The sequence below is a fragment of the Prionailurus viverrinus genome, chromosome D3, assembly GCF_022837055.1.
Source record: "Prionailurus viverrinus isolate Anna chromosome D3, UM_Priviv_1.0, whole genome shotgun sequence".
In the NCBI taxonomy this organism is placed as follows: domain Eukaryota; kingdom Metazoa; phylum Chordata; class Mammalia; order Carnivora; family Felidae; genus Prionailurus; species Prionailurus viverrinus.
This window is the reverse complement of record NC_062572.1, coordinates 5,086,772-5,102,191: the sequence shown is the minus strand read 5'-3', so window position 1 is coordinate 5,102,191 and position 15,420 is coordinate 5,086,772. Positions and strand designations below refer to the sequence as shown.

The following is a 15,420-nucleotide window of genomic DNA, read 5'->3' as shown; positions in this document are numbered from 1 at the left end:
CGAGTTCCAGCCACGTCCGCGTCTACACTCGCTGTCTTCTCTCTTTGTTTTAGCCATGCCAATGGGCAAGTGTCTGTTTTTTGCTACAGTGGATGGTTGCTGGGGGTCATGATAGTGATAATTCATAATAATAGTCGAAACGAGAAGCTGAGAAGAACACGGGGATGCAATGCCTCTGCCCAGCATGGCTTTCTGCCCTGATGGAGACAGTTCACTTGTGACTGTGGTGCTCACAGTTACCATCCCTAGTGTGTATGAAAGTTGGCATGTCTTTATGGCAGTTTTGGAAGGTGCTTTGGCAGCTTGAAAGTCCGTTTCTGGGGGAGGGGTGGACCCTAGAAAGCCTGGAAGGGGGCGAGGTTGGTATTCGTTTTCTTGAGACTTCCTCTGTGCCCAGAAATTAACTGTATTGAAGTTTCTGGATCCCCTTGTGTTCCAGATTGCGGATGCCGCAGGGTGACCCTCTCTGGTCTGACTTTGCTGCGGCTTGGGGGCGGGGGGTGGAGGGGGAGGGCTTCCAGAACCAAAGGAGCCTGGGACTGCAGGAGGGCACTGGGTCAGAAATGTTCGTGGTATACTCTGGGTCAGGCAGGGGGTCACAGGACGCCTAGGTGGCTTGGGAGGAGGATGGGGGACAAGGAAAAAAGTGACAGTGTCTGCAGCCCTAAGGCCAAGCCCGTCAGAGCTTGGCATCTGCACCTCCTGGGGGCGTCGCTGGATGGGCAGGGATTTCTCCGGAACGCGGGGCTCGAGGGCTCGCAGCTGAGTGTGAGAGCATCTGTGTAAGGACCTGTATGAAGGAGAAGAAAGGAGGCGGAAGCATTTCTTTTCTAACTGGGTCTGCAAGGATTTGAATCTCCTAATTCCACCCCCGGGCTCCTTAGTTGGCAGCAAAGCCAGGAGCTTTAGGACAACCCTTGAGTCCGGAACTCTCTCTCCTGCTCGTTGAAATTCTGCCTTCATAAGTTCCCTTCTTCGGGTCTCAAAGATTTTTTTGTGTGTGTGTGCGTTCATAAATGATTATTTATTTATTATGTTTATTTTTGAAAGAGAGAGAGAAAGAGAGACAGCACGAGTGGGGGAGGGGCAGAGAGAGAAGGAGACATAGAATCGGAAGCGGGCTCCAGGCTCCGAGCTGTCAGCAGGGAGCCTGACGCGGGGCTCGAACCCATGAACAATTCATATAACATAAACTTGACAGTATCTAAGGGAGCAGTTCAGTGGCATTCGGCACATTCACAGGACGGTGCCACCACCCTGGCAACCAGCAGTCAGCTCTCTACGGACGTACCTATTCTGGACATTTGACGTCAACGGAATCGCACAGTCTCCATACTTTTGCGGCTGTCGTCTTCCGCATTGACTGATGCGGTTCAGGTCCATCCACCCTGAAGCCTGTGCCAGTGCCCCATTCCTTTTTTTGTTTTGATGTTTATTTATTTTTGAGAGAGAGAGTGGGGGGGAGGGGCAGAGCGAGAGTGAGGCAGGATCTGGAAAGGGCTCTGTGCTGACAACAGCGAGCGTGACGCGGGGCTCGAGCCCGTGAACTGGGAGATCGTGACCTGAGCCGGAGTCGGATGCCCAACCGACCGAGCTGCCCAGGCACCCCGCTTCATTCCTTTTTATGGCTGAATCGTGTTCCTTTTGATGTATCTGTTAAAAGGGGGCCCAGGGCCTCAGTGAGCATTGCCTGTTGGTCCACAGCCCTCCGTCTGGGAAGCGGAGGGACTTCAGGCTCCCCGGTGACCCCTGCAGTGTTCATCCCTGGACTCGGAAGTCCAAGCATGTCCTTTTTTTTTTTTTTAATTTTTTTAATGTTTTATTTATTTCTGAGACAGAGACAGAACGTGAACAGGGGAGGGGCAGAGAGGGAGGGAGACACAGAATCCGAAGCAGGTTCCAGGCTCTGAGCCGTCAGCACAGAGCCCGATGCGGGGCTGGAACTCACCCCAAGATCATGACCTGAGCCGAAGTCGGTCGCTCAACCGACTGAGCCACCCAGGCGCCCCCAAGCACGTCCTTTGTGCTCACTTATACCTGTTTAAGGCACTGCAAGCAGTGGGCGGTCGACGGATCTGCCTTCCTCCTGATTGTTCCCCAGACGTGTCCCCAGTGTGTCCATGGGCAGGTCCCAAGGCTGCTGAGAACTTGGGTGATGCCTTGGGATCCCCGCTGTCACCGAGGAGACATACTCTGGTTCATTGCAGCACAGGTCATTTGAGGAGCAGGGAACAAATGCAAAACAAGCAGGCTGTGAGAGCTCTCCTTGGCCTTTTCTCGGTGAGCGAGCAGCTGGGTCCCTTGGTTCTTCCTTGGGGAACTGAGTTCCAATGCTGTACAACCCATGCTGTGCCAGGCGGTCCCTGGCCACACTGTCCTGCCGGGATGCGGTGTTTATTTTTCTCCCGAGGACAGTGTGCCCTCCCTTCTCTCCTCCCAGTGTGGCCCGGACTGCCCACTTCCTCCTGGGTCCACTGGATTCCCCAGCCCCCAGTCTTTTGTGCGCTCTCCACCTCGTGGGGGCCCCCCCCATCTCCAGATCCCATCCACACCTGCCTGGCCGCCTCTGCCTCATTCCCGTCACTCTCGGTCCCTGCAGCGGACAGAGGTCTGGTTCCCAGCACGTCCATGAAACAGTAAAGTAACACGCGCTTGGCAAAATGCTGGGCCTCCTACTCCGGGGCACTTGTAAAAGTAACAGGAGACTGAGGGGCGCCTGGGTGGCTCAGTCGGTTGAGCGTCCGACTTCGGCTCAGATCACGATCTCACAGTTCGTGAGTTCGAGCCCCGCGTCGGGCTCTGTGCCGACAGCTCGGAGCCTGGAGCCTGCTTCGGATTCTGTGTCTCCCTCTCTCTCTGCCCCTTTCTTGCTTGTGTTCTCTCTCTGTGTCTCTCAAAAATGAATAAACATTAAAAAAAAATAACAGGACACTTAGTTTTCAAAGGAAAGCCATTCCCTGCCTGTCTTCCCTCCGTCTCCCAGAGGAAAGGGGAGATCTGCTCTAGCTCTGTGTTTTTAGCACGTGTCTTGACCTCGAGCGGTGTTATACATGTGTACATCTTTTTTCCCACCCCACAGAATTAAGGCAGCAGCAGGGGTGAGGATAACGGCCGTTCGAGTCACCAGCGAGCAGCAGTGGGCAGTCCAGGAGGAAATAGACAGCAGTGGCTCTCAGACCACGGCCACGCTCACCTGCGTGGGCCACCACCCGGACCCGCAGAGCAGGTAAGCCGACATCCCCCAGCGGCCTCGGCGGGGGGGCCTCTGGTGGCTGCGAAGCTGATCGCGAAACAACGTGCGTATCGATGAGCTGATGCCTCCGCCTCTAATGGGCAATGTGCTCCTTTTGCCCATCGGCTTCCGGATGGTTCCATCACGGGGCTGAGCCGCTGCGGAAGGCTTTTATTCTTTACGCTCTTTATACGCCAGCGGCCTAACTAGGTGAGCAGTCTCAAACACGACCTGCACTCACATACGTGCAGGGCTTGAGAACCGTGTTTTGAGCATTATGTTTATTACTGTTACTGGTTGCACTAAAGATTGAAGAATGAAATGGGCAGCATGGAAATGATCTAAGGGGCAAGGGGAAGTGGACTCATTTACGGGCAAACAGAGGGTAGCTGTAACGACCGAGGAATCGTCTCTCGGTGCTTCAAGGCAGCCGTCTTGCGGACGTCACCCCTGGGTGCTGGCACGTGTCCCCTCCAGCTCAGACGCCGGCTTTGGGTTTCACGGGGCTGCGCTCACCCGGAGGTCATTGCTAGGCCTCGTGCATCGGGACCCCACTAAGGCAGGGGGCGCTGTCCCACGGTTGTGACCACCTTCTCTCTTAAAGGGTCGGGCAAACGAGCCCTAGACGCGCACCCCTCGCCCCTGACTCACCACCTCAGCTTGGCAGGAAGCGTCTTTCAGGTCTGTCACGTATCCCCTTGCGGTGTCACCCCTGCTGTCTCTTCCTTCTCCTCTACTATTTAAACTCATGGAGGCCCACCGCTTGAGGCCTGGGGGGCACTCTGTGAATGGATGAGGCCGTGGGTGGGTGGGTGGGTGGGGCTCCCGACCTCGGAGAGACTGGGTGCAGCTTGCCTCTTCTCATGGAGTTCTGGTCCAACCTCCATCCGCTAGAACGCTGTCCTGCCTGCTCTTCGAGGACCTCGTTCAAAGGGAAAGAAGGGAGTCCCGCTGAGGGGCCGCGAGTCTTCTGTTAGGAATACGATCGCTCCAAACTCAACATTCTGGTTGTCCCCCTTTACATCCATCCCTGGCCGGCCGTTTAGTCTGCGGCCTCACGTGGCCCACGGTTTCCCTGGGAATCTGTCTGCCTGCCCACTGAGCCTTCCCACATCCGGAGTTGTCAGTATATGGGGAGAGCCCAGGATTTTTATATTGGCTCAGGTGTTTCCGTATGCGGTCAGTAGGGTACCCGCCAAAACGTGGCTGCAGCAACACGGTTTTATCATCTCACCTGGCGAGAAACTCGGGCGGGTGGTTCGACGGGACTGGTTAATTCGGCAGTACGACCGTGTCACCCAGGCGCGTCCCGTCTCCCCGTCTCTCACACCTGGTCCCCAGCTGCCATCCTTCTTCCGGTTCCCGCACGGTTGCAAGGTGGCTGCAGCAGGTGCAGGAACGGCTAACTCACCAGTTGTGCACCAACACTGGAGGGGCGGGCCGCTTCCCCTCTGTTACCGCCTTTTATCAGGGAAGGGGACCTGGACGTGGACCCTTCCGATCTCATGGGTGAGCGGTGGGTTCCCTGCCTCTGCCCAAGAAGCCGGCCAGTCTGGGGTAGTGAACGCCTGGCACTATTTCCGGGAGCCGTAGTGGGAGGCGGTCTTTGCCGTAAAGGAAGAAGGGTGGGGCGATGGCGGTCAGCTAGCAGTGTTCCACTCTCTTCAGCGTGGTCCCTGCTGAGGGTTGTGGCTTCACCGGGGCCCGGGCTCCCTCTGGGTTGCCGTGGCGTGGGTCAGGTGGCTTTGTCCAGTGGCTGCCGTTCAGTGTTGTGCCGATGAAACTCAAGCAAAAAGGGGACTCGGGCTCCTCATGTGGATGGAGACGTGCAGGGAGGCGGGGACCAGGGACGTCAGGGTGCAGGTGCCAAGCAGCGTCCTTAGCAGCCTGTCTCCTGTCTCTCCTCTGGGTTGGCGTCGTCTCCAGCAGGATCTTCCCTCCTGGTGGCGAGTTGGCCACCAGCAGCTCCCAGTATCCGTCCTGCCACTGTGGTCACTTTGGGGAGGACACCGTTCTTCCCTGTCTGGTCCATTGGCTCTGTTTGATTTGCCTTGTGTCACGGACCCACCAGAACCCATCACTGTGGCCAGCCCGCCTGAACAACATAGGTTTAGAGGATGAGAGAGGTTCTGGGGGATGGATGCTGCGGGGAGAGGAGAAACGAGAGGGGACCTTGCAGTTACCACAGTCCTGCTGCGCTGGAGGGGCCCGGATGGGCTGCCTGGACTTACAGCCTCCGGAATCATTGTGTGGTGGTGAACATCTTGGGTATAGATCTTCCTTGGCTCGTGATGGGGTAACCTCCCTATAAACCCATTGTAAGTTGATATCGTAAGTCAACAATGCATTTAACCATCTAACCCAGCAAACACCATAGCTTAGCCTGGCCCGCCTTCGACGTGCTCAGAACACGGACATGAGCCTCCGGTTGGGCACAATCGTCCACCACAAAGCCTATTTTATAATGAGGTGTTGACTATTGCGTGCCGTTGAATCCTGTACTGAAAGTGACAGACGGGACAGCCGTGTGGGTGCAGGTGGCTGTCCGTGTCCTGCCTGTCGACCCTCCTGACCGCGTGGCTGACTGGGAGCTGCGGCCTCTGCCCAGCATCGCGGGAGAGGGTGGGGCCGCAGGTCGCTGTTCCGGGACAGGATCCAGACTCGAGATTCCAAGTACAATTCCTGCTGGAGGTGTATTGCTTTCGCACCACCATAAAGCGAAACTAAGTCTAGCCGTCCTGAGTCGGGACTGACTGTGTGAGGGCGGGATCCATGGTCCATGGGCAGGAAATGGATTTTGTTGAAATATTTGGCTGATCAAGTGGTGATGTTTCAAACTGAGGAAAAAGCACAGGCTGTGGTTGTCACTGTTGGCTTTGTGAGAATCAATTCTGCATTTTCTTTGGAGATAAAAAAAAGTTACAGGAGAGAAAAAGTCGTTACCTGAGCAGAGTTACAGGATCATGAGGCACTCTCCCTGTTCCGGTGTCCCCCTTCTCCTTGACCCCAGTGTGTGACCTCCCCCCAGGCTGTGAGAAGGGCAGGGATTAATGCTTTGGCATGACCATCTATACTTGTCTAATATCCCTCCGAAATTCATTCCATAATCTAAATAAATAATTGCTTCCCTTTGTACTTTGCTGTTGAATCGCGATGTCAAACGAGGTGTGAAATACAAGCTCACGGACCGTGTTTGCTGGCTAACAGAGTGAATATATGAATATATCCCTAACAAAACATCCGTCAGAAAGCTGTAATCTCCGCATTGTGACAACCTTGGGTGGAATAGAGTTTTTAATAGAATATAATGTACAAACTGCCTGAAATTCTGTGATAAGAATTAAAAATGTGCCGTACGGGTAGACCCGACGTGCTCAGTTAGAAAGGCGCTAAAGGTCTTAATTTAAAATATTTTAATGAATGCTCGTTGTGAGGAAATGTGAGTAATAAAGATGAAAACCACAAGATAAAGAGTAGTGTTACCAAAGGAGTGGAGAAGAGATTAGAAAAATAAGCAAATTCGAAAGCGTGCAGAACAGATAACACAGAACCACAGGGAACGGGAGGTAGGTGACAGGCGGGTTGCACGGAAGCCGCGTGCAGCCGGAGGACTTGAGACAGGCCTGCTCCTTAAGTGGTTCCCGTGGCTGTTGGGACCCAAACCTCAGAGGAAGTGAGCCACAACTTTTTCTGCGGTCAGAGACCACAAAACAGAGCTCACTCTCGCCTACAAATGGGAGGAAACCTGGACGGAGTACCACAGAAACGGGCGTGTGCCTCTCCATAGGACGGAAGGGCAGAGACGCCAAAATAGATTTCTTTCTTTTTTTTTTTAATGTTTATTTATTTTTGATAGAGAAAGAATGTGAGCAGGGGAGGGGCAGAGAGAGAGAGGGAGACACAGACTCGGAAGCAGGCTCCGGGCTCTGAGCTGTCAGCACGGAGCTGACGCGGGGCTCGAACTCATGACCCGTGAGATCACGACCTGAGCCGAAGTTGGACACTCGACCAACTGAGACACCCAGGCTCCCCGCCAAAATAGATTTCTTAAAGAGATAGACACATCCCCACATTCTTGTAAACCCAGCTCAAGGTGAAGTCAAGGTCAAAGTCAAGTGTTTACTGTGGAGAGCTCCCCTGCTTGCAAATCTGGAATCAGTCTTCCCGGAGTTTTGTTTTGCCTGCTCTCATCCAGAAAATGTTATAACCCGTGGGGCAGACGAAGAGATCACCCTTCTGAATAACCTGACAAACTCTTTGCTTTTTCTGAAAAAATTTTTTTTCTAAGTTTATTTATTTTGAGAGAGAGACAGAGAGAGAGAGAAAGCAGGGGAGGGGCAGAGAGAGGGAGAGAGAAGATCCCAAGCAGGTTCTTCATTGCCAGCACAGAGCCTGATGTGGGGCTGGAACTCACAAACTGTAAGATCATGACCTGAGCTGAAACCAAGAGTTGGACACTAAGCTGAGCCCCCCAGGTACCCTGCTTTTTCTGAAATTTAACCGTTAAATGTTAAGCAGCAAGCGATGTTGATGTAAGAAAGTCACCATGTCCAGTGTCATTTCATGGGTTCAGAAAACACGAACCAGGGTAAATCATTCATTGCACTTCAGGTTTCTTATGTATTTTTTTTTTACAAGAAGGACAAAGACCATTCAATGGTGGTAGCCGTCCCCAGTTTCTAAATACGAATGGTTTTTCCTATGTGACTCAGTTTATATTAGTTTCTTTCCTTTTTTTTTTTTTAAGTTTATTTATTTATTTTGAGAGAGAGTAAGAGAGAGGGCATGAGTGCGGGAGGGGCAGAGAGGGAGAGAGAGAATCCCAGTTTGCACTGACAGAACAGAGCCTGACGTGGGGCTCAGTCCCCCGAACCATGAGATCATGATCTGAGCCGAAACCAAGAATCAGATGCTTAACTGACCGAGCCACCCAGGCGCCCCTGGTGTCTTTCCTGCTGCAGAAGGTTTAACGGCAGGTAAAAGGTAGAACACACAGAACGTCTTAGTTATGTCTGTGAGGACAATTTTGGGTGATTCTGTTGTCCGTTGCTATCTTATTTTAAAAATCTTTTGAAAAACCCTACAATGCCATTGTTGGTGTCAGATGCCGTGGTAAGTCTTTTAGGAAAGTATGTTTCCAAAGTTGGCAGTGTTAGAGCCTCGGGAGGCAGATGACTGTCATTACTGCTGCTTAACGGATGTGTAAGCTGACCAGTTTAAATGACTTCCCAAGCTCTCCGAGCCGGTAAGTAGCCGAAGCAGTTCAGCCCTTAGAGCCCGTGTCCTCATCCCCGGAACGTGTCAACGTGGCCTTACTTGGAGAAAAGCGTCTTCACAGAGGCACTTAAGTGAAGAATCTTGGGGGCGGGGGGTGTGTGTGGCTGTCAATCCAATGACAGGGGTCCTAATAACTGAGACACAGAGGAGAAGGCCATGGGGCTGGAGGCAGAGATTGGAGCAAAGTGGCCACAAGCCAAGGGAGCCAGTGAATGCCTAGAGCCACCAGAAGCCAGAAAAGGCAATGAATGGATTGTCGCCTATGACCTTAGGTGGGAGCGTGACTCTGCTGGTACCTTGATTTTGGAACTCTGGCTTCCACAACTTCTGCAGAATAAATATCTGTTTCCGTAGGCTATTAAGTTCATGGTAATTTGTTACAGCAGCTGTTGGAAGCTAATGCAGGGGCTGAATGACTGCTTGCTGAATGGATAAATCAAGGCTTCTGAATCCCGGATACACATCAGAATAGCCTGGGGGGTCTTTAACAAGTACCCATTCCTTAGACCTTACAGCCCAGCGGGTCACGGGCATTGATATTGCACAGAAAACTCTCCGGGTGATCTTAATGCAGAGACAGCGTTGAGAATTAGTGGGATATAGGAATGAATGAAATAGTAATGAATTCCAACACCATAAGAAGATAAAGGTATTTTATTTTTAACAATTTTAGGGTTTGAAAATAATGGATTTAGAAACACATAGTTCTTAGCTTTAAAATGAAATTTGCCATTGGACACCTGGAGATCTCTTAGCACCAGCTGCCACAATAGTTCAAAACCAGGATTTAAGGTATAGAAATACATCATGTCCTGGATGTGTCTGTAATTCATGCTCCAAAGTGGCAACAGGGTTTGCCTATGGGAAGTGAAGGGCCCCTCCCCACCCCCAAAAAAGGATCAGGCCCCGAAAGAAAAGAAAAAGGGAAATATTTTAAAAATACACAACCTCTTTTTCTAGCCAGTGTGAAACTCTTTTGTGATTTTATACTTCCGGCCAGGTTCAGCCCAGGTATGATAGAAGTCTTCTTACTTCAAAAGTGACAGATGTTCAATTGCAGGAAATGTAGAAAAGACAGCGGAATAAGACGTAGAAGATAAAAGTCACCCCTGAACCTGTGTATGATTCAGAGGTAACCATTGTTAATATTTTGAGGAGTATATACGTATGTATGTGTTCACATGCGCGTCGAGGTACAAAAATAGGTTGTTTTCGCTAATACTCTAATTTGTTTAGCTTTGAAAGCTGTTTTCTGTAACAGTGTAGACTCAATATTTGGCAACATCTTTTCAGGTTGTTAAATATTTGAAACAATAATTATCAACTGCTTTAAAAAAGTAATGGAAGGGGTGGACTCTCTTTCTCCCAAAATACAAATATGCACACATGAACAATTTTTTTCCCAACAATTTAAACATCCACAGAGCCTTTCAATGAACTTGTAGTTTTAAGGGTGATATTTAATAGTGGTATAATATTTTATTAATATTATAGATTTCCCACGTATTCACCACGTTTCATTTTTTCCTCCCTTTAAACATACTTTTTAAACATTTTTTTTTTTAATGTTAAAGCTCGGGGCGCCTGGGTGGCTCAGTCGGTTAAATGTCCGACTTCAGTTTAGGTCATGATCTCATGGGTCTGTGGGTTCGGGCCCTGCGTCGGGCTCTGTGCTGATGGCTCGGAGCCTGGGACCTGCTTCGGATTCTGGGTCTCCCTCTCTCTCTGCCCCTCCCCTGCTCACGCTCTGTCCCTTTCTCTCTCAAAAGTAAATAAACATTAAGAAAAAGTTTTAAAAATGTAAAATGTCTGTTGAGTTCTTCTACAGGTAAATCTTCAGGAGAAAGTGCTCGAAGTGAATCTGTAGATCACAAGACACGATGAAGTTTAAGATTTTCGATGGTCTTATAAAATTTTTCTGTTTACACTGCCAGCTTTGTGTGAGAGTGCCCTATTCTTGGTCCCTTTGCCAACTTCGGGCATTGCCTCAAAGGATCATTTTGTAGTTGGGACAAGGCTGTGTTCTTGTAGGCTTAATTTCCATTGATTTGATTTTTGGTCAAATTGAAGCTTTTCAAATGTCTCTCCTTACTTCGTTGCTTCCTTTTTTATTATCAAATTGTCTCCGTGGCGGTGTTGTAGGTTTTGTGTTGTCAACTCTAGTCATGATTGTTATTCAGGAGAAGGACTCCCATCTGGAGGAGGGGTGGCCTCAGGTAGAACAGGATGCCTGAAAACCCACCCATCAGCCTGACCTCCGAGTGACGGCAGCGAGGACCAGAGCCAGATGCCAGCGCGGGCGGTAAAGATGCATTTTGTTCAGAAACTGTTGCAAAAAAAGGGAAAAGAGACGCTCGGTGTAACCTGTAGAGACGTGGGGATTTATAGCCAAGGAACAGAGTGGGGGTGGGGCCAGTAGATGGCACATGACCAAGAGGAGTTGTCAGGGGTCAGGGGTGACCCCGGCCAGACTGACCAAACCAGATTCTTGCTGAGGGCAGGCCACGGTGATGAGACATCAAGGGTGGGGATGAGGAATTTGGTTAGAATGTGAAGAGTGATCAGATATCAGGGATGGGGGAGGGGGTATTCCCGCTCAACTGACTTGGCAGCATTCTTACTGTAATTGGGCTCTGGAGGCGTGGCCAGGGCAGAACCAAGATGGAGGGAGGGGGGGCTCAGAAGGCGCCCGCCTCCAGTCTGGTTAGGCAGATGGTCTTTGTCAGTGACTGTGTGCAGCAGCGCCCACTGCCGGCCAAGATGGGAAGTATGAGTGACTACTGAACCTTTGTCATCTTCGGCCATTGATTTTTGGCCTCACTTGTTACTAGGCATAACAGAGTCTACGCTGACCGATACAAAGAGCTTTCAGATACACATTTCGCAAATATTAAGACTCTTCTGAGCAGCTTTACATTACAGAGGAATTGAGCAGAAATTATAGGGAGTTCTCCCCCGTTATTAACATCCGGCACTAGTGTGGTGCATTTGTTTCAGTTGATGAGCCGATACGGAAATATTCTGCGGCAGTGTTCTGGATGTTGGCCATTCTCGTTGGGGTGCAGTGGTGTTTCGTTATTGCTTTAATTTTCAATTCCCTGATAACATAGGATGCTTGGTGTCTTTTCATAGGCTTATTTTCCACCTGTATATCTTCTTTGGGGTGTGTTCAGATTTTTTTTTTTTGCCCATTTTTAAATTGGGGCTGTTTGTTCTCTTACTGTTGTGTGTTAAGACGTCTTTGTGTATTTTAGGTACCACTCCGTTATTGGTTATGCGCTCTGCAAAAATCCTCTCGCTGTCTGAGTCTTTTCTTTTCATTCTGTTACTCAGAAGAACATTTTGAGGAGTGATATCATGTCTGGAATAAGTTCATAGGTCTCAAGGCGACTCAGAAGTTTCCTTGATTCCCAAGATGGCTGGTTGGGGGCAGAAAAGCCCATATTTGGGTGTTCTGATATGGCTGGAAGAAATGTATCTTCCTTTATCTGAGTCACCTGCTGACCAGGAGGGGCCTTGCTGGTTGAGGACTGTATCCCCAGCAGTATATAGGCTCACACAGCTCATTCCTAGAATGTCCGTGTGGCCACCTGTGGCCTCTCCCCATGAATCCACTCTGCTATCAGCTGCCAGACTAATCTTAAAACATCAATTTCCTCGAGACCTAGTGGCTCCCTGTGGCCTGTCTGAGCAAGTGTAAACAATTAGTCCTTTTTAGAAGCAGGGCTCTGTCAGGATGCTCAAAACTCTGGCACAAGAGACAGATGCCGGGACAGCCCGTGGGCGGGGCTCTGCACGGTAACAGGATGGGGACCCAAGTGCAGGGGAGTAAAGAGGACACAGTGGGTTCTGTGGGGAGGGATTCTGGAAGTCATCTCCGAGGAGGTGACATTGGAACCGGTCCTTGAAGGATGAGTAGGGGTTTAAAAGTGTTTGAAAGTAAACATTTCTGGGAAGGCGACCTGGGAAGCCCTTCTTTATATACTGTTCACACTGTGTTGTGTCAGACTTCCAGAATTGTCTTTAATACAAAAATTTGATAGCTAGCGGTTGGGTAGTCTTAGGGAATGGGGCTTTGGTGTTGGGTGGGACGCTTTGAGCTGTCTAGGAGAGGCGCCAATGTGGGAGGCATTTTCAGGCATTTTCAGCAGATCTTACAAAGGACAATGCCAAGGCTACACACCATCCCCCTTCATTACCAAAACACCCCTGTGAAGAAGGCGGCACTATTAGCCCCACATACAGATGGGGACAGTGAGGCTCAGAGCTATTAAGGGCCTCCTGTTGCATAGCTATATCTGGTGGGTCTGATTTTTGAGCCCGGACTTCAAGGTTCTAGAACAGGGCCTGGCACTCAACTTCTCAGGCAGTATACAGACGTCTCCCTATCCGTTTGTCTGGTTTTTCCCCTCTTGATTAGACCGGGGTTATAGGTTTGGGGAGGAAGATATCAGAGGTAAGGTGCCAAATATATATCAGTAGCTCTAAGCTCAAGGCTGCTTTGTCAGCATCAGAGTTAGCTCAGAAAAAGGAGGGGATGGGGCCAGAGAGAGACACTGCCCAAGTCAGCCCTTTGGCAGGATTCTGGTGCCTTCTCCAGATCCCCAAATTTCAGCTACGCTGTTCAAGGCTGTGGGAAGCCCAGCCCTCATCGCCACAATGCCGGATTCATGCGTTGTAGCTCCTTTGTGAAATGAGAATGGAGAAGAGAGTTTCTCCTTCGAAATTAGTGTCATTTCGGTTCTGACGTGCCCTTTCTTAGTGCAGATTTTATTTCTACTGTGAGATTTAACTTTGGTAGTCCCCTTATGCAGGCAGAAATTGAGCCAGAGGACGTTGGAGGTTTCCCAGGTCTGTCAGGATGGCGGTTTTAAATCGGGGCCCTTACACCACATTTCTGATGGGCAGTTGATGAAATCCACCAAGGGTCATTGGCAGAGTTGATGCTAACGGGGGCTACTCTTTATTTGGCCTTTTAAATTGGTGCACGTTTGTCAGAAACGTCAGCTGCTCCGTCAAATCATTGTATCCGTATGTCATTATGTTGATGTATTTATTTACTTATTTTGACATGTTTATTATTAAGACATGACATGTGTCGTTGGAAACCATGAAGTCCTCCTCAGATCTGGTGCACGTCTTTGATAGAAGCAATCACACGAAGCTTTGAGGGGTTGCCTCTTCCTCTGATCCCCCCCCCCCAAAAAAAAAACCCTTTCTTCCTTGAAGTTTCTGGAGGCAATTTTCTGTGCTTTGAAAGTAGACGTTTAACGCAGCCTGCCTCCATGAAGCATCACGTCTTGCATCGTGCCTTTAAACCTAGATAAAAGGTGATATGCCCAGGCATCGAGAGGAAACCTCGGTGTCTTTTGAAAGGGCGTTTTATTTGGTTTTAACCAGTCCCAGGGCCAGTCCCCTGTGCTGTTTTTCATAGGCACTGGCCCAACATGGCTGCCTGTCCTATTGATGGTGAGCAATTTACAGCCTGTACCTGAACATGGCCATTCAGGCAACTTGATGCTGATGGCAGCCGGGGGGAGTGGGGGGGAGTCCAGCCTTCCACACTGAAGATCTTCCTCTGTGTTACCAGATGATCGATCCACGTGGTCTCGAGGAGGACTAATCAGGTCGTATACAGATGTCTCCCTATCTGTTTGCCTGGTTCTTCCCCTCTCGATTAGACCAAGGTTATAGGTTTGGGGGAGGAAGATATGGACCCATAATGGGTCCAGAATTCCTATTCTGCGGCCCATAGTAACAAGGATTCAGGTTGCAAGGGCGCCTGGGTGGCTTAGTCTGTTAAGCGTCCGGCTTCGGCTCAGCTCATGGTCTCACAGTTCGTGAGTTCGAGCCCCGCGTCAGGCTCTGTGCTGACAGCTCGGAGCCCGGAGCTTGCTTCGGATTCTGTGTCTCCCTCTCTCTCTGCCCCTCCCCTGCTCACGCACTCTCTCTGTCTCTCTCTCAAAGATAAATAAACATTGAAAAAATTTAAAAAAAAATTCACATGTTGAAATTCTAACCTCGAGATGGTGGCGTTAGGAGGTGGGAGCCCCCATCTGTGGGGTTAGTGCCCTTATCAAACAGACCCCGGAGAGCTTGTGTCCTCCTTCCAACGCATGAGGACACAGTGAGAAGGTGCCCATCTCTGAGCCAGGAAGTGAGCCCTCACCAGACACCGAATCTTGGATTTCCAGCCTCCATTACCTTGAGAAATAAATTTTTGTTGTTTACAGCAGCCTTGAACAGTCTAAGACAGATAGATACCTTTCCAAAGACAGTGAGTCATGTTTCCAAACTTTTTATAAGTGGCCTTGTACTATAAGGATCATTCTGCAACTTGCATTTTTTGCCCAGCACAACATTGCCCGAGTTAAACCCTGCAGATACATGTAGCTGTACGTCTTTTCCCTGCTGCTGTATAGTATCCCATAGTATAGATATTCCATAATTTATTCATGCGTTCTTCTGTTGTTGGTGGATGCCTGTTATTTAAAACTTTGGGCCCCTATAGAGCTCAGCGTCCATTCTTGTGTGCGCAGTGTTAAGTACTTGCACTAGGTCCTTTTGGGAGAGTGGTTTTTAAATGGGGGATTGCGACCCACTGAGTCATGACAAGCGTTAAAACTGGAAATTGAATCCATTAGCACAGAATAGAAAACATTGGGGCCCATCGCGCGTAATCAGGGAGATGTTTGTGAAACCTCAGTGTCCTTTTTACGTCTGACTTTTCTGAGTTGCCATGCAGAGTCTAATCTTCAGCGGAGGCTGGGGTGAAAACATGCCGTGTCTGGGCTCTAGGGTTCGAACACAGCGGTGGGATTGAGGACACTCGGGGATGTACATCTTCGGCTTCTGGCCTGTCCCCAAGCTGCTCTCTGAACTGGTCGTACCAACTGATGACTGGTGTTTGA

The 15,420-nt window shown here is 50.0% G+C and overlaps 1 protein-coding gene across 1 annotated transcript in view; it reads left to right on the top strand.

Annotated features, from left to right (window-relative positions):
• The window catches only part of LOC125149325 (transmembrane protein 132B), a 238,468-nt gene that overhangs the window by 59,143 nt on the left and 163,905 nt on the right, over window positions 1-15,420 (top strand). The window contains exon 4 of the mRNA XM_047828202.1: window positions 3,080-3,226. Coding sequence (XP_047684158.1) covers window positions 3,080-3,226 — 147 coding nt within the window. The remainder of the gene's footprint in view (window positions 1-3,079; window positions 3,227-15,420) is intronic.